Source organism: Alexandromys fortis, unplaced genomic scaffold (genome assembly GCF_014885135.2).
Source record: "Alexandromys fortis isolate MF-2015 unplaced genomic scaffold, M_Fortis_MF-2015_v1.1 scaffold_0, whole genome shotgun sequence".
Taxonomy (NCBI): Eukaryota; Metazoa; Chordata; class Mammalia; order Rodentia; family Cricetidae; genus Alexandromys; species Alexandromys fortis.
In genome coordinates this window covers 24,534,417-24,556,578 of record NW_026067949.1, presented here as the reverse complement: position 1 = coordinate 24,556,578, position 22,162 = coordinate 24,534,417, and the positions used below count along the sequence as shown (strand labels likewise).

Here is a 22,162-nt window from a genome sequence, read left to right as displayed (position 1 = left end):
GCAGTGCAGTTCGTGGCCGGCATGGCTTGTGTTTGTTAGGCCATTATTGGTTTGGTGTTCACTTACCCAGGAGCCACAGCTACAGTTTGAGGTGGGGCCTAGTGCACACCTCACAGTCACAGTGGTCCAGTCACCTCCTCAAGGTCGTGAGTGTCTGAGTTGCACTTGGAACCCAGCCTCTTCCTGTCCGCATGACCACCATGCCGTCAAATACGTTCATTCTCCTTTCTTCATTGTGACCTCTTCTCCCTGCACCATGACGGCTTTTCTCCAAGCCTTAGCAACAGGAGATGTTTAACCTTCATTTGGTATCAGTGTCATAGATCAAAGCATTTTTATTTATTTCTGTGTGCTTGGTGAAGTGGCCAAATGCTGCACGTAGCATTTCTATCACCAGCTGTCCTCAGCTGCCTCGGTCACTGTTTGGAGGGTTGTTTCACGCAAACCCACGGCTTCTTTTCCTGTGGACTTGCAGAAGGATCACCCGCACGTCAGAGCCTTGCTCATCCTCCGCTGACTCCTCGTTGGTGGTTCTCAGTGGCAGGTAGGGTGTTCCCGTGTGAGAACATTCCTTTGTAGTTCTACACTGTGGCTCTAACCCAGTCTTCTGCATCCCTCCCCAGAATGATGGTCACACGATAATGATTAACTAGTAACTCTGTGCCCAAAATTGCTAAAATATGGCTTTTAAAAGAAATGATGACATGAGTAGAAGAAAGTGGATTCTATGAAGTTAGACAATTGGAGGGAAATCTTTAAAAATAAAGAGGAAACAGCGACAAGTTAAATATGTTACTGGTTTTTCCCGCCACTCACAAATATGGTTGTGATTTAAGAGGGGGACTTTTTTCTTCAGACTTGACTTGTGTTTTTTTCACACCAGGACAACAGTTTATGGGGTACAGAAGGCCCTGGGGATAGCGCTGTGTCATATAAACATAGACCAGCCTGCTTTTCAGACTTGTCTAGATGACGGCACTGGGTAGTTTTTGGAATTTCCAGAAGAAAATGTTTTAGCCAAAATGATTAGTAGACCAGATTCAAGAAAAAAAAAATAAGAAAAAGTAGCTATATCAAACTCTATCAAGGGTCATTTCACGTCGGGATTAATACCAGAAGCTAGGTTGCAAAAATGAAAAGAAAAGACAAAAAGGAAAACTTTTAAATTTATTGTCGCTTTGCAGACACACACTGTAAAGTACCCCCACCCCCAGCGCCATCTGTTTCTGCTCTCCCTGGCCTCAGGGACCTATAAAACTACTGAAGGAAATTGAAGTTAAGGAAAGAGCATGTGTTTTACAGAATTTCAGATCTCTTGATTGAGGTTTGTAAAGTCCGTCTGAAAAACAGTAAAAACTTTTGTTGGGCCCTTCGATGTCACCCCTTAAGAAAGACATTCATGAACTGCAACCCTGATAAGATTTTCCTAAACTGTGCTATTGCCCATTTCCAACATCATAAATCATACTTCAGATGAGGAATTTCCTGGTTAAAATAGTCCTTATCCATCCATCAGCTCTTAATTACTGGACAGCAATACAATAACTTATTGGTTGTAAGGCCAGGGCTCCTGAGTGGGGCAGGGTTTTTATCTGAGATTACTGTGTTAAGTCAAGTAGCCTGGAGGGACCCACTAGCCTAAACGCCAGCAGAAGTTCATCAGTGAGCTAAGGACAAGCATGCCCTTGATCACAGACCCGTGCCCTTGACAGTAAGGGAGACAGCAGGTAGGTTGCCATTTCCAGGCCCTTCCTGTTCAGAGAAGCCTGTCTAGTACTGCTCAAGCAGAAGAGGTGTGAACACACTGAACAGGATTTGGACTCAGGACCTCAGCACACACTTTAAAATGGACACGCTCTCCTGAGAGCCATGAAGAGATGTGGCATTGCTTTTCATAACCACAGCTTCTTCTCCTCCTGTGCAGAGCAAGTGTCAAACTTAGTCCAGGCTCTGTCTGAGGAAGCAGAGAGCGGAACTGGTCCTTGCCCATAGGTGGTCTTGCTAATGACACAGAAGTGACATCATAGCTGTGAGCCAGATGTGGTCTGCCCAGATAACTGAGCACGGACAGAGTGCAGCATGTGACAGATGTTCGTTAGAGCAGGGAGCAGGGGGACTTGATGTGTCAGTTACTCCTCTACGTGATGAGTTAGTATCAGTCATTTTATAAAGTAAAGTATAGTGGGAGGAATGGGATAGAATGGATGCTCAGAAGTGGTTTTGAAGCTGGGACAGTTAGGCTGAAACTTCGATGCCTGATGTATATAAAAGAATATCTCAGGATCAAGGAAAAACAGGAGTCTGTGGTCTAAGGCTGTGGTGGTTTAAAGGAAAATGCCCCCCCCAAAGGGAGTGGCACTGTGAGGAGATGTGGCCTTGTTAAAGGAAGTGTGTTACTGTGTGGGCAGGCTTTGAGGTCTCCTATGCTCAAGATACTGCTCAGATTGTCAGACCACTTCCCGTTGTCTGTAAGTCAAGATGGAAGAACTCTCGGGCCCTTCCCCAGTATCCTGTCCATCTGCGTGCTGTATTGCTCCCCACCATGACAACACTGGACTAAACCTCTGAACTGTAAGGGAGTCGCCAAGATTAAATGTTTTCCTTTGTAAGAATTGCTGTGGTCATGGTGTCTCTTCACAGCAATAGAAACCCTAATTAAGACAAAGGCATTTCTATTTTTAGATAGTAAGAACATTGAACATTGAGATAATTCACCCCTGTACAATTTACCCAAGAAATGGCAGAATGCTTTCAATATGCATTTCTCATAATAATAATATTTTGTTACTGACTTCATCCTCATTTTTCATTGTCTTTCCATTTTTAAAATAGCACAATAAGGAAAGCCAAGATGCAACAACAACTCTGTTCCTAATTACTTTTACTATTGTGGAAACTGTAGTCCTAGAGAACAGCATTTCAGAGGCACAGTTCCCAGACCTCTTCTCCCGTGCCATTTCCAGTATGCATAGCTGTAGAGCCGGGCTTTACTGTCTGGATAGAATTGACTTCTGATTGAGCCAGTGCCTGCTAGTGCCTTCCTTTTCCTCCGAACACCGTCCTTACTGATGTACTCTCCCGCCATCTACTCATGAGACAATGGGCATGTGAGAGTTTCCTGCAGGGCACTGTTGCTTCCACACTGGGCATCTTAACCGCTCTCCAGCCCCTCATCACCTCTACAATTCTCCACAGAAGAGAAGTGGAGATGTTGTTTACTGGTGTCTACTTGACATACTTCCGAAGATCTTTGTTTGTTTGGTTGCTTGGTTTTTGGTTTGTTTGATTTTTTTTTGTTTGGTTGTTTTGTTTTTGTCATATATCCCAGGTTCCAAGGCAGCAAAGGATATTCTTGTGTCTTGGATTTGATGAGCCAGATCCTTGCAGCCACTAATGCTGACTGACTGAGAACAGGATTTACAGCAGACAAGACCCTGTGGGGGACTGAGGTTGGGTGGGATGGGATTGAAGTTAGAATGTGGCCACACACAGTATACTTCTTCCAAAGAACTGTATGACTGCTACTGTAGGCAGAAAAGGAGAAGCCGCACAGAGAGGAGCGCCAAGAAATAGCATAGGAAAAAAGTAAGAAATGGCCTGCAATTTGAAGCCAGTCGTGGAAATAGTTTGGGGGTTTTGTTGTTGTTTGAATGATTATTTCACGAGGATGATGTTTGCTGAGGAGATTAGCAGATGCGTGGGGAAGAGAAGAGAGGAAAAGGAAACTCACAACATATGACCAAAAAAGAGAGCTGGGAGCGGAGGGTTTGAGTGTTCCCCTCACAGTACAAACCCCTCTGGGTATAGAAGGCTGAGCTTAGCCAGAAAGCAGTTAACTTCTTGAATCAACCATTTTATAACCAGATCCTAAGAAACAGGATAGGCTTGCTGGTAGTGTTTTCTCTAACCTGAACCTTTCCTGCAAGGAGTCCTAAGATTTCAAAGGTGCAAGGAAAACAGAAGACTCCACTCACCACACCATCAAGGAGTGTGTGTGTGTGTGTGTGTGTGTGTGTGTGTGTGTGTGTGAGAGAGAGAGAGAGAGAGAGAGAGAGAGAGAGAGAGAGAGAGAGAGAGTATCTGTGTAAGTGTGTGTATATGGGAATTGTGAATGGATACACTGAAAATAATTTTTTAAAGTCACAAGTTAGGGACTGGAGAAAGAGCAATGTTAGTTATTCTTCTAGAGGACCTGAGCTGGGATTGTTCACGAACATCCATAACTACAGCTTCAGGAGATCTGATGCCCTCTTCTGGCCTCTGTAGGCACCTGCACACACACATGGTGTGTGCTTTCATAGACACTCATACACAAAAATAATAAAAAATAAATAAACTTTTTAAGGAATTTTTAAATTTTTTAAGAAAAAAATATGCCTTTTCTGAAATTACAGTCTTGCCTAAGAAAATAACCTTCAGTGTGGAAAAGAACAAAGAAACCTGACCAAACAGTTAAAGCAATTATTATTTTTATCTTGAGTACTTCTTATACCAGAGAAAATTAATGATGTTTTGCTTTTTGAAAAATAAGTACTTTAAGCTACTTAAGTCATTGAATAAGCATCAAAAAAAAATAGGTGAGGGGTGGGACAAACAGCAGCCCACATATACCTCTGATGTCAGTCACACTGATGGGCTGTCTGTATCATATGCTGGACTTTGAATAGTTTATCCACTTAACAGGTTCGCTCTTCTAGTTGCTGTGGGAATGCAGTGTTGAAAAGGAAGGGTTTGCCCTGAAGCTTATCATTGGGGGGGGGGCATAGGGAGAGAGAGAGAGAGAGAGAGAGAGAGAGAGAGAGAGAGAGAGAGAAATAAGCATATTGCCTGATGATGATAGAGCAAGCTGCAGGGTGCTCAGTGCCATGGAGCTGATGGAGTGATGGAGCTCTGAGTACGAACCTAACCAACTCTGGCTACAGTTGCAGGGGTCTCTAGGACCACTAAGGCTGACAGACATGCTAGAAAAGGCCATGTTAGCATTCTGTGTGTACATTCATGTCTTGCTATGTGTGTGTGTGTGTGTGTGTGTGTGTGTGTGTGTGTGTGTGTGTGTGTGTATTGTGAAAGGGAAGCAAAGGCAGTTCAGTTCTACATGACCGTATTGGTTCAAAAATCTTGAGTCTGACCCTAAGTAGTTTATTTATTACAGGCATGTTTAAGCACAGCACAGTTTGGTAAAAAAAACCTTCCTGGTGATAATTAATTCAATGCCGTGTACACAATAAAGCTCAGAGTAAGCTAAATAAATGTGGGACATGGCTGCATCAGAACTCTTTGTAAAGAGCGTGTGCTCCTTTCCATGAAGTTGAGTTCTAAGACTGGCTGAGAAAAATAAGCTTATGATAAGGGTTGGGGGAAGGGTTGGTGTGGTTTCAGTCACACAGAAAGCACCAAAGTCACCAGACTGTTAACCAATGTCAGCTCCCAGCCTTCCTGGTGGTTAACAGGTTATGCATCCCTTCCTTTGTGGGAACAATCCAATATGGCTCATACTCCAGGTTCTCTAGGTTTATCTGTGAGCACAAGGACCCCTGTGCCTCCTACATCAAGTATTAGAGAGAGAGAGTATAGTTTAAATGAAGTTATGCCACTTGAGCTGATGATGCTCAGCCCAGAAACCATGTATTATGTAGCAAAGTACCCAGTACCAGTACATGAAAAATCCTCTTTGTGAGATATTGGTCCAGGGAGTCTGAGGCTACCAAAACATTATAGGCTATTGCTGTTGCCCTTGGTTTCCCACCAGAAACTGAATTAAATCCTAATTGCTGAAGAGCCATGCACTTCGGGGGCAGGAAGATCCAAACTGGATCTAATCTGAAAGCCTACTCCCTGAGAACTAGCTTTCTTAATACCAGGTGGCCCTATACGAGCTGCCAAGGGAGAAAAGCAGCCAGTATCCTACCTAGCAGTGATACCCATGAAACACAGCAATGACCAGCATGGCACGATGTCCCTAAAGGTGCAATAGTGGCGCTTATCTTTCGCTTTACTCAAGGCCCTTCCAAACAATCCATTTTCTGCTCATTGCATTCTGTGGGCAGGATCTTAAAGAGCTTACAAAATAGGTCCCTCATGTGGACATGCATTTACTCAGTCAGACTGATCTGTTAGCTGTTGCTGTTTACTCAGTCAGACTGATCTGTTAGCTGTTGCTGTTTTACAGCGAATATCTGAGTTCCATAGCCTTGGAGAGGCATTGCAAGGTCCGCCTGTGCGTTCGTAATAACAAGCTGCCCCTTGCGGCTCAGTGGGCTCTTTACTCCAGCTCTTCCAGGCCTTCCTTAGGCTGTCCTGCCCTTGCCTCACCAGGGACCCCGTAGGGACTGGTGGTCACCAGATTCGTGAGATGCTAATCCCTCCACAGAAGCTGGGTGCAGATTGACACACAGTGCGGAAACTGAACTGTCAGGTTGACAGTGTTTGTGGCCCCATCCCTTTCCCACAGGCTACTGCATTTCAGGAGATCTATGGACTGGCACAGGTGTCTGTTGACCGGCAGCTCTCCACACACCACGACTGGTGGCGCATTTTGTTTTTATCTGATTTAATTTAGGGCATCTGTTGATGACTGCAGAGAATGACTGTCACTGGTGGATGCGATGGCTTTGGAGAACACTGTTTCTGGCCTTGCCTGTCTGTTGCAATCCATGTGTAGGAGACAAGCGGGCTCTCCTTATGCCCAGAATCGCACGCATTTGAGACTCGTTCTCCAGCGTGCTCCACCTCTCCACTCACATCCCCGAGCCTGTGGAAGTCCTGTGTTTCTGGGAATCTACTCATTTTGGAGAGTTCTTCCCCAACTATTTTTAAATATAGAAACCCCGTATAAAGCCTTATCTAGACAATGCCACTTCTTGGTTTTGATTCTTTTGCTGGAGTGCTGTGGACTGAACCCAGGCCTCACACACAGCGCATGGATGGTCTATCCTCCAAGGACTGTTCCCAGGCCTATTTGTCCGGAGTTTTTAAAACTGTTGCTAGTGTTAACTTGCCGCTCCTTTGGATTTATATTATTTTCTGTTACAAAAAAAGGAATGAAACAAAAGGATAAAGAGAGGAAGGGAGGAAGACAGGACTACGGGACTGTTTTTCTGTCTGAGTTTTCAGCCAGGCTTGGTGACATGTGCCTGTAACCCAAGCACTCAGGAGGCAAAAGCAGATAATCATTTGTAAGATCAAAGCCAGCCTGGGCTACATAGCAAAAGTCTTTTATTAAAAAAAAAAAAAAAAGTTTTGTAGTGCTGTTTTCTTAGTAATACACCTATAAAGTTAATATATAATATAATAATTTCTACTTTCTCCATTTCCTGTAAGCAAATTTCTGTGACTGATGTACTTCACCAAGCCCTCGCCTGTTAGCAAATCTTTAAGGCTGAGATTTATTAATGATCAATTTATGTTGACTCATACTATATTTTGGCATTGGAAATATTGGATAAGACAAACATTTGTATGTGTGTATTGATCAAAAACATAAAATTTATAGATTGCTTTTCACTGAACTTGATTTAAAAAAAAAAAAAAACTCCCTTCCTTAAAGTTCATGGGACAGACCACTAGAAAAGAGATGAGAGTCCTCTAAAGAGTTCCAACAGTTAAGATAAAAATAGGAGAACATATCAATAATAATGAGTGCAGCCATGTTGATTAGCAGAGGAATCAGACCAAAAAGTCACTCCCCCTGGAGTCTTGTGGCTGCTGTGGGCACTGGCCGACCAAGCCAAAGGCTGCGGAGCACCAGACCCGCTCTGGTTGGGGCCCAAGGGCTCTCAAAGGTGCTTTTGTTTTAAAAACTCTGGAAGAGCAAGCACGCCTTACCAGCCCTTCTGGTGGCCAAGTCAGAGACAGTCAAGAACTGCGCAGCTAAAGGCAGCAAATGTGAGTTTTCTGTTTCGTAAGGTTGACGGTGAAGAACTTGTATGGGGTCCCCACTGTGGGTCAGAGGTAAGAGGCCCTGGTCCTGGTCCTGCACCTCCAAATGTGCTTGTTGTCTTCTCAAATATTCTTCTGCGTTTACATGAAAATTTCAGAGCACTTCCTCACCGGATTGTGTTTTCCATCAGAGGTAGGCCTGCTTTATTTTGAAGCCCTAGTGGTCCCATCTGGAGCCTGTGACCTCTGCAGAGACAAGCAGTTACTTGTTCCCCAGGCCCAGGCCAAGCACAGGCAAGCCTGCAGTGTACCAACCACACAGCCCTAAGTGCACAGACCCCCCCCCCTCTCCCCACAAGCCCCTCTGGGAGCCGCTTTTGTGGCAGATTCTATTTGGTTTCACAGGACCTGGAAGAGGACAAGGGACACTTGGCACTGCCCCCCAATCTCCCACGTTCAGGACCATTTGCAAACCGCTCTCAGAGGGAGCCCCGGACCAACAACCCCTAGCAGAGTCCCCATAAGCACCATTGTCTGCACGGGGCTTGCCTTTTCCCAGCTGACCTGCCTGAGGGGGGGGGGGGGAGATGTGAAAAGTTAGAGACAAACTGGCTTCCACGGAGGGAGGGGAGCTTTCTTGTACAGAAAGGAAGGAAATACCTCTGTGGGATTTCATTTTTTTCCCCTCCTCTTCATCCAAAAAAAAAAAAAAAAAATACAAAGAGACTCTCTGTCTTAAACGGGAACGTCGGCTTTAAATCTCTTAGGTTTGGATTAACGCTGCAAAAGGGGAAAAAAAATCTGACAGGCTTTCAGATATGACTCAGAAAAAGTTTTTCCCCTCAATTCCTGTTGTTCATTTGTAAAGGCCAAGGCGGTAGCTGAATAGTGGGCTGTAGCTGTCCCCTTGGTCATTAGCATGACAATGCGCAGAATTAGCAGCCTGCAGGATCCAGTTTTTCTTGTCCAGGGAGACATTTAGCTCGAGGTTAATACAAGGTTTGCCAAAGGCAAGAGGGAGTCTTTCTTCTCTTGCCCTCCAACGTTAAAATACATTAAAAGTAAGCCAGGGAGACAAGTTTTCCGTGATAGACGTAGCACTCACCTTACCCTCTTCCCCAGAAAGCAGAAGATATGCGTGCGTTTTTTGTTTTGTTGGTTTTGTTGTTTTGTTTTCTAACAGCTGTTACCTTGCTAGAAAGTGGCCGTGAATGGCAACAAAGGCCCGGGAGTTGATAGACGTTTCCTCTTACACAGTTACGGTTGGTTTTCACTATTGAGGATGTCAGCAAGCTTGTCCCAGATCATGTTTTGCTTATTAAATCAAGTGACTTTTATGGGGACATTTTTCACTTGTTGGTGTCTGGGATGTGGGTGCTGTTCCTCAGAACCCATGCGACAAATTCTATTTTCTGAGATTTTTTTTTCTTATGATGGCATGTTTTTAATTTTAATTTTATTGCCAAAAAGAAAATAGGAAAAACTCGGTGTGCTTGAGTGGCAGCCTGTGTGTTCATACAGGGAAAGCATGTGGGTCCTTTCCGGTGCCCCTTTGAGAGTCAGGACGAATACCGGGTCCGCACATGCTTTAAAATTGCTCTTCCTCTATGGTGAGAAGGGATTGACTACAGCTATGCGTGATCGCGAGTCTACGCGGAATTGAACTCAAGATCCTTTTTAATTCCTGAATTCAAGATTTTGAAACCAGAACTCTTTCTGATTGATTTGCAGAAGGGTGTAAGTGTGCAGGGGCTAACTGACCACTGTGTACTGGAATTAGCATAGTGTAAGCCGAAATGTGTCTGTTATTGTACAAAACTCATCTTTTTACACTCTTGGTCATCTAACTCTATGATGGTGATATTTACTTCAATCACGAACAGCTAGTAGAATTTATTACTTTTTTAAAAACTGCAGAACTAATTTGTTTATAGTCTGAAGGACCCTGATACTGAATTGGAGATTTAATACATGGAATAATTGAAAGTTAGTCTTAGTATACCTTTATTTGAATTCCACATACTAGATATTTGGTTTGACTTTAAACAATCATAGATGTATACCGATTAAAATTTATGTGAATCGTTGAACAAAATTAAGATTATGTCTATTCAGTTGCACAAAATAATCAAGTTCTTACTTTCATAGATACCTTATTGTACCATAGTCATAATGTATCTGGATGATTGTAATGTCCTGCAGTATGATAAGTGTATAGTTCATTTTCATGTGCCAGAATTATTGGATTTTGTTTCTAGATGTGAATTATTTTATATGCCATATTATTTCACTTAAATACATTTTCTCAGAAAGATTGATAATGATGCCCCGTTACAGAAGGTCAAAATTTACACTTTATGTCATTGAGCACAATAATTTTGCAAAATCATATGTACATGAAAAGATTTGATGTGTGATCAGCTACTTGAGAGGAAAAGCTGGGGTGTAAATGCATGATAAATATGGCTTTTAACTCCAAATGCCTCATGTTTGAGCTTGGAGCGTTGTTTTTCCCATTATAAAATTATATTTAAATTACCTTACTTAAATTATCTTAAGAAACTAAGTGTGAATGGTATACCCTTTGAGGGACGGAAGTGTCAACTGGTGATGTCCTCCACAGGCGGCCATGCTCTTCAGCTCCGGAGTCTTTTGGATGGGCTTGCTCTCCATCCCTGTGGCGTCCTTGCTTCTGGATGTGCTCTGCAAAGTGTAAGTGCTCATATGTGGCTGTAGACACAAAACTGTGTGTGCACGGCACCCCTGACGTTTCTGTCGTTCCCAGACATGCAAAACCTGCAAAACAGGAGCCAGGGACTTTATTTATTTTAAAGAAGAAAGACGTGATTCAATAAGAAAACTAAATGAGCTGAAAAGGCCAAATGAGAAATAAAGTGGTTACTTCCACGTGCGCATTGTTGGATTGGAGAAGATTGTATCAGGGCACATGCCTTTAGGAACTCCCTGCAAGACCTCAAATTAGAAAATAAAAAGAGGTTTTTAGCTCTGAACATGTTTCTGGGGAGCTATGAAAGGAAATTTCTTGCTTCTCTGATTCTAAACATATATAAACTATGAAAGGAACAAAAACTATTTTTCATAATTGTTATGTTTTAAAATGCCGTCTTACCCTACAACATAGTTACTAAAGTTAATGATATATTTATTCAGTAACTATTTTAGTATTATAGATCTCAATTAGTTTCTATGACTCCTGTCCCTATATTACTAAACAAAAGTGCCCTAGCCTTTTCGGTTTGTTGAAGTTCTGCTCACCCCTGGTTACTGCCGTGCTTGCCAAGGGCTCACAGTCAGCCACACGTCCACATCTGTGAAGTCTTCGCAGGAGAATTGCCATGCAAATCTTTTCCCTTGCAGTATCAAGAGGACAGCTTTCAAAACGTTAGTGGATGAAGTTCAGGAGCTCGAGGCAAAATCTCAAGACCCCGGGGCAGTCGTACTTGGAAAAAGGTAAAGGGCAACTTGAGTATGTTCTTTCATAGGAGAAGTTTTACATTTTTCTCTTACTAGTGGCTAGAAATAAGCTGTGAGACTTGCATTTATCATTTAACTCGGTACTGGTGGTGTCGCCGACAGGTTCTGGAATCCGGGAGTACGGATTCAAACCAGGTCTGCCGTTGCTAAGCAGTGAGCTGTCTTAGATGAGTTTCTTAATGCTCAGTTTTTTTTCATCAATAAAATGGGGCTCATATGCCCGATTTAAAGAGGTTGTAGGGATTGAATGAAATAACGGGAACGGGATGACATAGGCCTGTAATCACAGCATTTAGGGGGCTGAAGCAGCTGATCATAAGTTCCGGGCCAGCCTTAGCTGGTGATGAGGGAGAGCATGGTGGCTTCCTGCTGAGAAGCAGCTGAAGGAGGGGCAATGAGCTGTAGCGAGGACCACCACAGGACAGGAACGCTGCTGTCCTACGAAACCAAACATTCGCACATAACATCTTAACATTTATCAAATCACCATAGCAAGAAAATGTGAATTCAGACACCAGAGGCAAGCGCTGGAAGATGGCTTAGCGGAGAAGAGAGTTCACTATGCGAGCATTAGGACCTGAGTTCAAGTCTCCGGCGGCACCACATAAAAAGCTGAGTGTGGTCATCCATGCCCATAACCCCAGTACTTTGGAGGGGTGGAGGCTGAAGCTTGTTGGGGTTATCGGAGTCAGTCAGCCTATTTCCAAATTCAGTGAGAGACCCTGTCTGTACAGAAGAAGGGGAAGAGTGACAATACCCAGACAACCAGTGATCTCATGCCCTTCACAGGTGCCTGAGTAGGCACACCCCCAAAAAAGGGGGTGCAATAGGGATTATAGAGACTGTGGCCTCACTGGAGACAGAGACTCTTGGATGTCACTGGAGTATATGTGAAGCCATGTATATGATGTGCAGGTAAATAATGAGGCTCCCGGTTTGATATTCAACTGTGATCATCAGCCAACAGAGCTGGTCCTTAACAAGTCTGGGCTCAGGATCAGACGTCACCAGTTTGTGCATCTCCACTGTTTGTCCCTTGGTCTCAGCATATAGGAGAAATTAGGACATTCGGGGTGTCGGATGATTTGGTCGTGGAAGACCATGGTGGGGATCGCCCCCAATTTCTCAGTATTCTTTTCTTAATGGAAAGCAGTTTGAGTATTGTCTGAGAACCAACCAATGAAATTCTGTGTCCCAGTTTTTACTCCAGTCTTGATGTCAGTATGACAGCCCAGACTCTGAAAATAAAGAAGGATATAGAAAAGCCGTTCTGGGGCTAGGGAGATGCTGTGGAATCTCGAGGGCCTGAATTCAGAACTCTAGAACCCACAAAAAAAAAAAAAAAAAAAAAACCAGGATGGTCGAGCATGCCTCTCACCACAGCCCTGTGAGGGCAAGAGACAGGCAGATCCCCGAAGCTCATCCATGGAGTCAGACACTTGCCCAGCAATGAGCTTCTGGCTCACTGACAGATCCTGTGTCAGGAAGTAAAGATAGAGGATGATCAAAAAAAAAAAGACTCACCATCAGTGCCCTCTGCGTTCGTGCACACATGTACACAACTACACTAACAAATGATGTTCACCAAGAGAACAACACAACACGCGTGCACACAAGCACACGCTAATTTTATTTTCAATAAAGCCTAAAAATGGTTTTTTAAAGAAGAAGCTTTATTCAGCCTACTCATCACCAGGGTGAGAGAGATGGAGGAGATCCCCCCCCACCCCCCCCAGACAGGGATCCTAATCTGTGGTTCATTCTCCCAGCAACACTGCTGCGCATTAACCCTTTCGTGGTTAAATGCCTGTTAACTTCCTGGGCATTTCCTACAGCGAGCCAATCAAAATAGTTTGCCAGCTGTGTGATTAAAAAAAAAAAAAAAAAAAAAAAAAAAAAAAAAAAAAAANAAAAAAAAAAAAAAAAAAAAAAAAAAAAAAAAAAAAAAAAAACACTGGCCCAAAGCAGCTTGTAGCAGAACGTGTTTATTTCAGGTTACAGGTTACCATCCATCACATAGGGAAGCCAGGGCTGGACCTGGCAACAGAAAATTGAACACAAAGACCGTGAAGGAATGCTACTTCCTTACTGATTGGCTTTCTCTGACTTGTTCAGTTGCTTTTTCTGCACAGTCCAGGCCCACCAGCTCAGGCCTATAGCTCACAGTGGACTGAGTGCTCCCACATTAATTAGCCATCAAGAAAATATCCCCACAGACTTGCCTGCAGGCCAGCCCACTGGAGCTGGCCTCAATTGAGATTTGCTCTTCTTGGATATATCTAGGGTTATGTCAAGTTGATTAAAAAAAAAGAAGAAGAAGCAACCACCAGGCCAAACCAACTCTTGCCACTTTACCACCCTTCAGAGGTGACCAGGATTCCTTTAAAATACACATTCCTTGACTGTATATGAGTTTTAGCCAATAACATATTTTAGTATTTCTAAAAGAAATACTATATTTAAATTCAGTATCTTTTCATTCACCTCCACTAAATACCTAAGTTACAACATTGTAATGAGTTGGAAATATAAAGCAACAGTGTTTAAATAGTAGTTACTGTGTGATTGCATTAAACAAACTTGGAATTTGCATATTTGGTATGTAAATAAGAGACCTACAGGATTAAGAGAACTACTACCTAAGAATTGTACTAGATGTGGTTTTAGTAAGGCTATATCTTGATCCTTTGCTCTCTCTCTTCTGCCATGCCGAGTTATCAAACCAAAAAACTAAACTTTTAGTATACTTATTTGTTAACATGTTATCCACATATTTTATAATGGGACCTGATAGTAATCTTAGTCCCCCATAAACATGGATGACATAAAACTGCGTCAACTTTGAAATAATAAATTGTTTCCCGTGGGTAGAATAAGGCCAGGGAAATCCAACTCACCAACACTTCTAATTTGCTAAGCACCCTCCTGTAGATGGCATTTATATTCTGGAGGAGGCAGAAAACAGAGTCACCAAGGAAAGAGTAGAGCAACAAAAACCTATTTGTTTTCTTAGCAGTGAGGTAGGACGGGGGCATGAGGACTTAAAACTCATGTATAGCGGCGGTTCTCTCCCACCGAGCCAAGGTTAAGTACAAACCAAGGCATCAAAAGTGAGTCTTACGAAGCACTTTTTCTAACAGTCCCTGGCTTCTGGGGGACAGGAGTGGGAGGGACCAGCATTTGTTGAGTGCTTCCTAGGTGTCAATCACTGTGCTGTCACGCGGTTAGACCCTGCCTGCCTGTCTGCCAGAGAGTTATGTATTATCCTCCATTATGAGTGAGATACCCAGGAAGGTTTGTCTACAGTGAGCCAGTTAACAAGTAGCGGACTCAGAAAGTCAAAGACGGACTCCGGAGTCTGTGCTCTCCCCTGATGGATGTGCTAGGTTTCCTGGAACGCCTCGGTGCGCAAGACATAAATAAGTCAATCAGGGGAAAGCATCATCCTTTGTATTCCAGTTACTGAAATACAGAACATAAAGTCCATCCCTAGACTTCTTCAGATTTTGGTGTTGTGATCGTAAAGAATGATATATTTTGGAAGGCCAGCCTGAAACCTAAAAAAAAAAAGGGGGGGGGGGGATTTGGGGAAGAAGCTGCCCGAAAACTCCTCTGCCCTCCTCCAGCCTTCTAGAATCATTTCAGCTTCAAACAGCAGAGACTGGCAGGCACCCTGTCCATAGCACTCTGCTGACAGAATCAGATTGCCCCAGGCTCGCACTCTGAACTTTCCCAAAGGAGTTACCCATCCTAGTGGCCTTCGGCTCTCAGGTCTGTGGTGTTAGAACATTTAGGAGTTCAGGGAAAGTGACTTCATAGAGATGAGCCTTTCTCCTTTGTGTGTGGCAAAACCAAGGTTTACAACTACCACAGTGCAGGTCAAGCTTTCCATGAATATGTTTTCTTCTTTTAATGCAGCTAATTCCCAGTGACAATAAAATATGTCCGTAAGCCCTAGTTAACATCCCCAGGCTTCAAAAACTATGTGAGAGATTAATACAAACGTCAACATTTCTAAATATTTTCCTTCTTCGATTTTTGCCTAAATGTCTATGTAATTCATTTATACAATGAGAAGGATCTCTTTTGTGTATTGTGTATATGATAGAGATAATTCCATTGGGGGCTTTCAAAAAAAATGGCAAAACACAGAGCTAGCGTAATTTACAGCAGCTTAACTATAGCTGCACAGTAAGGAAAAAAACAAGATGAGAACTTTTTTTTTTTGTTTTAGCCGATGTCCTTCCAGTTGTCAGAACACGCTTGCATGGCTATTCCCTTCCGCAAAGACACCTTCTTTCCTCCCACCATGACTGTTCTTTGCTGTCAAAGAACATTGAATAAATCAGTCCCTAGAGAAACAGCACCATCAGTAAGTCGGAGAAGGTGTGTGAGCGCATCTCCAAATTGCTCAGATTCCTCCACCCAGCAAATGTTTGAATTCCTGTTGCATGAGGAACTCCTCTGTGCAGTAGAGGGAAGATGTGTGATTTCTCACAGTGGGAGCCGCACAAGTTCCACGATTGACTCTGGAGACCTCTCTGTGGAGGTCAGGCTAAGCATTCGTGGACTTTTGTTTCCTTGTTGCTTTATCTAGAATAATTATTTAAAAAAAAAACAATTCGTATTTTAAAATGAAATTGACATACTTGAACCAGATTAGAGTGGTAATAGAGATTTTTCTAATTAAAAGGGATACTATTTGCACTTTGTATTGTTTTCATCCTTTAGTATAACTAAAACTATCATTTTATATCAGAGTATGTCAAAGTATAAGCAAGCTACGGTATGGGTAAGATCGCTGTATTTAAACTCCTAAAAGCTCTGTCCTGAGGATCTGAGTCAATCAAGGTTTTAGATGATTTGGCAATGTTTTACTACTTATGGTGAATGGAGTCGGTATTTCATTTGATTTAGATATACTGGTGCTGGGTAAAGAAATCTTAGTTTTTCTAGATTATCATTAAAGATAAAACACCTCCCTAGCCGTGCCGGGAGTACTCACACTCTCATTTGCTATCTGGGAAAGTAGAATAAAAAAGAGTCAGATCGGACTGCCAGACTGCCGGCTCTCGGGCTTTTGTTCGGTCTGGCTCCGCTGGTAGTCCTGCAGAGAGCCCGGCTCCCTGAGTTGACATTGTGTTTCACACATCCTGTGCCTGCTCCACAGCCTCACGGAGAGGGCCCAGCTGCTCAAGAATGTCTTTAAGAAGAACCACGTCAATCTGTACCGCTCTGAGTCCCTGCAACAGAACCTGCTCCGTGAGTATCAGAGTTTTGATTAAATTCTCTGCGCTCTGTGGATCCCAGTATTTATCAGAGCGATGTGTTATCTTCCCACCGTGTTTAACCACTTAGAATTAATGGTTTAAAATTTTTGCAAGGTGGTAGATAAAAACAAACAGTTGGTTAACAAGCCCGTGGGCTACACCATCTCGCGGTGGATGGCGGATTTTAAAATGCTCTCTCCGCACTCCTTGCAGCCTTAAATCTTGAAAAGAAACGGTGGGATAAATCTTAACTCTGAAAAGCTGCCTCTGCGTTGTTATCTTTTCTACTTGAATAACTTCACAAGAGTCCTTTCAGCTTTCAGGCAATGCAAGGAAGCATATATTTTCCCCTTCAAAAAATATTTATGCATATTTAGAGTTGGGAGAAGTTATTGGGTATCTCACCCTCTTAACATTTCAAGGACCTGAAAGAGAACATAATACATACAGCCCTAGAGTAAATTTGCTGGTGTCGGTAATATATCTTTTATTTTGTGTCTCCACGTGTAATTTATTTTCCTTTATGCTCATGTATAGTGCTCTTGATCTTTATAAGTCAGGGGCCTTTTCCACAGAAGTGATTCCCCCTAGGGATTATCTCCTATCCCCCCCCACACCCCCTCAGAGCATGTAAATATCATGGAGGAAACCAAAGAGAAAGTTAGCTAAAGAAAGCAGGCCTCTCCTCCACCTCTGGAGATTCCGTGTGTTCGTCCCTTCTCCTCCATTGGCATTAATTAAGAAATAATCATATATCTATTTAGAGAGTCTAGGGTAGTGTTTTTATCTGTGTGCTCAATCATGGTAGAATAATTCAGTCAAGCTAATTAATACATTCCTCTGTTCGCCTATATATCCCACTGAACCCTCCGAAAATGTATCCAATGCCATGATTGGACTCTGAGCCCCTCCAGTCATGGAGAAGCAAAAATGAAGGGACTAGCCTTGCTGTGTGGGTCAGAGGGCTGAGGGAGATTGGACAGCCTCTGCCTAGCTGAGTGGGGAACAGAATTTAAGCACCACACTGGCAATCTCTGGTTCTCCCAACTCTCCCTTTTTGGCTGCTGATCTTTTGTCTTTTCCAGATGTCAAAAATGAGTGCCCTTGCTTCTGAAGGTGGGAAATATGTGTCATTTCACCACAGCCGACCGCCAGCCCTCAGAATGAACGGTAATTTCCAGTGAGTTCATTAAGCCATGTCTGTTCTTTGGTTACTTACAGACGGCTACGCTTTCTCTCAAGATGAAAACGGCATTGTCTCCCAGTCGGAAGTGATTAGAGCCTACGATACCACGAAGCAGAGGCCTGATGAGTGGTGATAAGGAGGCCCCAGCCACAGGCTCTGCTGTGTCTCTGAGGAGAGCCGCCACAATCTAAGGTCATCACTACAACCTGCTGACCAATCCCAGTCTGCTCCCCGGGGAGGAAACGTGGATCTGAGCTCATCTCACAGCCGGACTTCATGGACACGTACTATGCGACTCTAGCACCACCGCCCTCAGAAGTTCTCAAGTCCCCACTAAGGCTTTCTAAACCAGAAATGACCTTGTGTCTTTGCCCGAGGGCTTTCTCAAACCGGGGACAGGTCAGTGTTCACAAGCTGTCCCTCTGGGGCTGTAACTATCAGTTCATTGGCTCAGCCAGCAGTCAATCAACCATTTTAAAAAAACAACTCTGAACCGGTGTTAAGGGGAGGTCTCTTGATATCCAGACTTCGATTTCAGGCTATGCTGAAACAAACCAGCATTCTTGATTCGCTCTTCTGAACACTTCTGAACCAGGCATTAATAAGTGTTTGTGTCAAAAAGTGTCTTGCTAAGTGTTTGCCAAAGACGTTCGGTGTGTGTGTTTCTCACTCAGTAGTCAACTGCCCAGAAATCTAAAAGGAAGTTTCCTCGCAGCATGTACGATCTGCATGCTTGACTTTTCAAATGTGAGCGCGATTTGCAAAAATTGAACATTTCCAGGCATTTGCTACTAAAATCTGTGATGTTGCACCTTTGGCCTTACAACTGCTTCTCTGTCGATTGTCTCTGTATTTGTTCCAGGTGGAGGGACCTATGTCCCTGTGACCCTTGTTACAACACTGGTATTTTTTTTTTAAACTGTATTGTCTGTCATTTCTGATGAACTTTAGACTCCTTTAGATGTTCCTAAAAATCTGGCTTCCGCTGTGTGTTGAATGATGTCACTTCGTCTTCAATTTTTTTCCCCTCCTAAGAAACTTATGCTTACATGTTTCTCTGGGATTTCCCAAACTTCTGTTTCGACGTCTGGGATAATCCAGCTGATGATGCATGGGCTTCTTGTCATGTGCGTAGGGCTCGGCTTTCGTCCTGTGTTCTGTTTGTCCTCACCGTGTGTTCCCACTGGAGATGGGATGTCTAACAGAGTTGGTGTGACCGCAGCTACCCATATGCTTAAGCATGAAAATTATTTCGCAGTTCACTGGGCCAGCAGTTCCCGACATGAGTCACGCTCCGCTTATTGACCCGAGACAGATAAGTAGCGTATTTGCCTGGTGTTAAGGAAACACCTATTCCACTCCGGGAAACCGTCCAGTCCGTGACTACTTCTCACCGCGAACAGGGCTTGCTGGTGCACTTTCAAATAGATGTCCACGCACATTTGTCTTGGCATTTCCATGAAATCTCCTGACAAATGCCTATTTTGCTACCAACAATAAAAGGTGAAGGGGCTGTTTAAAAACCACACCCAGTTTTCTACAGTTTTTACAGTATTTTTTTCATCTTCAGAGATAAAGGGAGTTCTAGTTTTCAGATACACTTCAGAGATCGAAACAAACTCTTCTGCCTTTTATTCAAAAGCCTGTTTGCCTTTAAGTGGGTTACCAGCAAAATAGAGACTTTGAAACGTGTACGAGGGCTGGCTCTGAGGAGAGGGATTCTCCAAATTACCTGCCCCCCCCCCCATTTACCTTATTTCCCCCCCCCCTTTTTCTCAGTCTGGATTTAAAATCAGGCTGTGTTTCTTCCTCCTCTAAATGTGTAGCTAGCTACCAGTGTGTCTCCGCATTCCCTACAAATGAGGGGTTCTAAGCATTCACATAATTCTAAAGGGAGAGGAGTGGGCATATCACATCTCCAACCCGACCTGTTGGAGCTGAGATTAAGCAACCCTTGAATCAAAAACGACTAGCAAAACTGCACATGTAGAACTGTTCACCTTGTAAAGCTGTAGACTTTAACCTTCTACCAACTAAATCTGGCGAGTGGGTTTTCCTCAGCCTCCTGGTGGTGACAGTTGAGGTCACACCACAGACATGAGTGGCTACCCAGGGATGGCGTCCCTTTACCCTCCCTATTAGAGGCACCTGTCTCCAGATTCCTCCCATCAGCACACTGTGGGTCGGAATGCAGTGGTCTGACACCCGCGTGGAAATCGAGAGTCTTCTTTTTAATCTTGTATCACGAATTATTTCGATGGGACTCCTCCACGTGAGACTCCTCGTGGTTAATCAGTACACAGCATTTCCTGAAATGAAACTCTGTGTTCCCTTTCATTCCCGCATCCTGTGTTTAAACGATGGACATCAAGTCAGTCTCCCTGTCCCTTAGGCTGGGGAGAGCAGGGGACAACAGCTTGGGTAAAACTTGAAACAGAGAGTTGCTGATGCTGTGAGTTTATAGAGACTTGATTCTCTGGAGTTTCTAACCATTGTTAGGTGGGAGAAGAGTTCATGGTTTTACTGGGGTTTAAAAGACTGCAGTCAAAATTACTTTAAACCTATGTTTTCTCAAAGAAACAATATGTAACTCCACCTTAAAAAGTCCCCTTTAGGGGCTTTAGTAAATGCCGACATGACTGCTCTGTAATGTTTACAATCCAGAAAAGACTATTTATAGCAGAAAAGCCTCATTACTGTAGCGTCGAAAAGCTGGGAGTTTCTTCATTCCTGCTGGAATAGACCCAGGAATATATCGCATGGGTTCTCTGTGCGCTAGATATCCATGGAAAAATGCACTGGTGCCTCGCGCCCTGAGAGATGCTGTACTGTAGAAGGTGTTAGCAGGAAAGCAGTGTTCTCAGGAACGCGGGAAATTTGAACCTGGTAAGTGTGCTTCTTGGCTGGCCCTCCCCTCAGCGCTCCGCGTGCATGTGCATCGGCAGCAAAGAGAACTTGCTGGAAAGCTTTCTCACAGGCAGATGAAGGGATACTGCCAGCGAAGGGAGCCATGCGTTGCGTTGTCATCGAAGAGAATCAGTTAGGCCGAACGAATTCTCGAAACGACCAGCATGTCATCCCCACATCTAATTATATATTCTGATTTTTCAATTCAGCATCCCAGAGAGCTGGGATGATCCTCACAGGTTAATTATGTGCTACACTCCGTGCCACGCTCGTACGCTGTCATTGAAAAACACCCTGTCAGAAAAGGAACGCTAGCCAGAGAGCGGTAGAGAGGGACATCCTCTTAGAACAGCGCGGAGCTATCGCAAAGCTACCTGCTCGTCTTGTGGCGGGTTTTTTTTGATGGCTCCGGGTCTTAAAAGTGTTTCGTAGAATGAATCTTTAGTCTAATTAAGTAAACTACAAAATTCATCGAGACAACGTCTCTCCACTCATGCACACTGTGGTGACCACGTACGTGGAACTCCTTCTGTCCTTCTGTCCGCTGCTTACAGTAACCCCATGTGACCCCGTGCCTCAGAAATGCTTTTTAATGATGAGTATTTCTGGACGGCCTCTTAAACATACCACAGCCTGGTGTTTCTCGGATTAAAATAAAGCACTTGTGAAACTCAGTTAGACTTTGCTGTGTTTTACTTAATCCTCAACAGCTCTTAAGGTGGAATGTAAGTTAAATTTTGAAGAAAAGAAAAGAAATGCTTTCCATGTCTCTTATTGATTTTTTTTCTGTAAAACAACAGGTGTTTAAATTTTTGTTTCTGTGTGTGTTTGTTTTGTTTAGTTTTTGATAGGTTTGTGGTTTGCATGGCTTAATATTTAAAGTGATCCAGGCAAATGCATGGCTTTTGTAAAATAAAAAAAAAAACTCGATATTTATTTCTGTCTTGTAAAACTTTATCATGGCCTAACTAGAATTTAATAGTCAATGGATAAATTAATTGGTCCTCCACACAACTTTTTTTTTTTTTTTTTTTTTTTTACTAAATGGGTTATTTTATAAGCTTCAAATTCAACTGAATCTTTTTATCTAACTAGATCTTCTGTTTGGCTTGCCTCTAAGAACTTTTCTTTAGAAAGTTCATGAAACTTCTCAGCAAATGAATCTTCCCTAAATAGGAAGAAAGCTGGATTGCATATGTACTGATTCTGACTTAGCAGCAGCTTTCGATGGGTAAGTTCGCTGCGGCAAAGCTGTGGACAGAGTATTGTTTTTATTCCCAGTCACAGACTAGAAGCCATAACTGCAGTGAGCACCACTTGTTGGCCTCTTCCGGCTCAGTTTTCACTTCCCCAAGTGGGTCAGGTTAAAGTTAGAAGGCAGCCTCGGAAGGCAGCTGTGAGAGGTTACACCGATGCTCAGCTCTGT

General features: G+C 43.3%; 1 protein-coding gene across 3 annotated transcripts in view; it reads left to right on the top strand.

The window, feature by feature from the left end:
* The window catches only part of Atp8a1 (ATPase phospholipid transporting 8A1), a 200,873-nt gene extending 181,312 nt beyond the window's left edge, over window positions 1-19,561 (top strand). For all 3 annotated transcript variants that reach the window (XM_050149965.1, XM_050149964.1, XM_050149966.1), the window contains 4 exons: window positions 10,502-10,590; window positions 11,257-11,349; window positions 16,544-16,635; window positions 17,865-19,561. In XM_050149965.1, coding sequence (XP_050005922.1) covers window positions 10,502-10,590; window positions 11,257-11,349; window positions 16,544-16,635; window positions 17,865-17,962 — 372 coding nt within the window. In that variant the 3' untranslated portion in view covers window positions 17,963-19,561. The remainder of the gene's footprint in view (window positions 1-10,501; window positions 10,591-11,256; window positions 11,350-16,543; window positions 16,636-17,864) is intronic.
* Window positions 19,562-22,162: the final 2,601 nt, after the last annotated feature.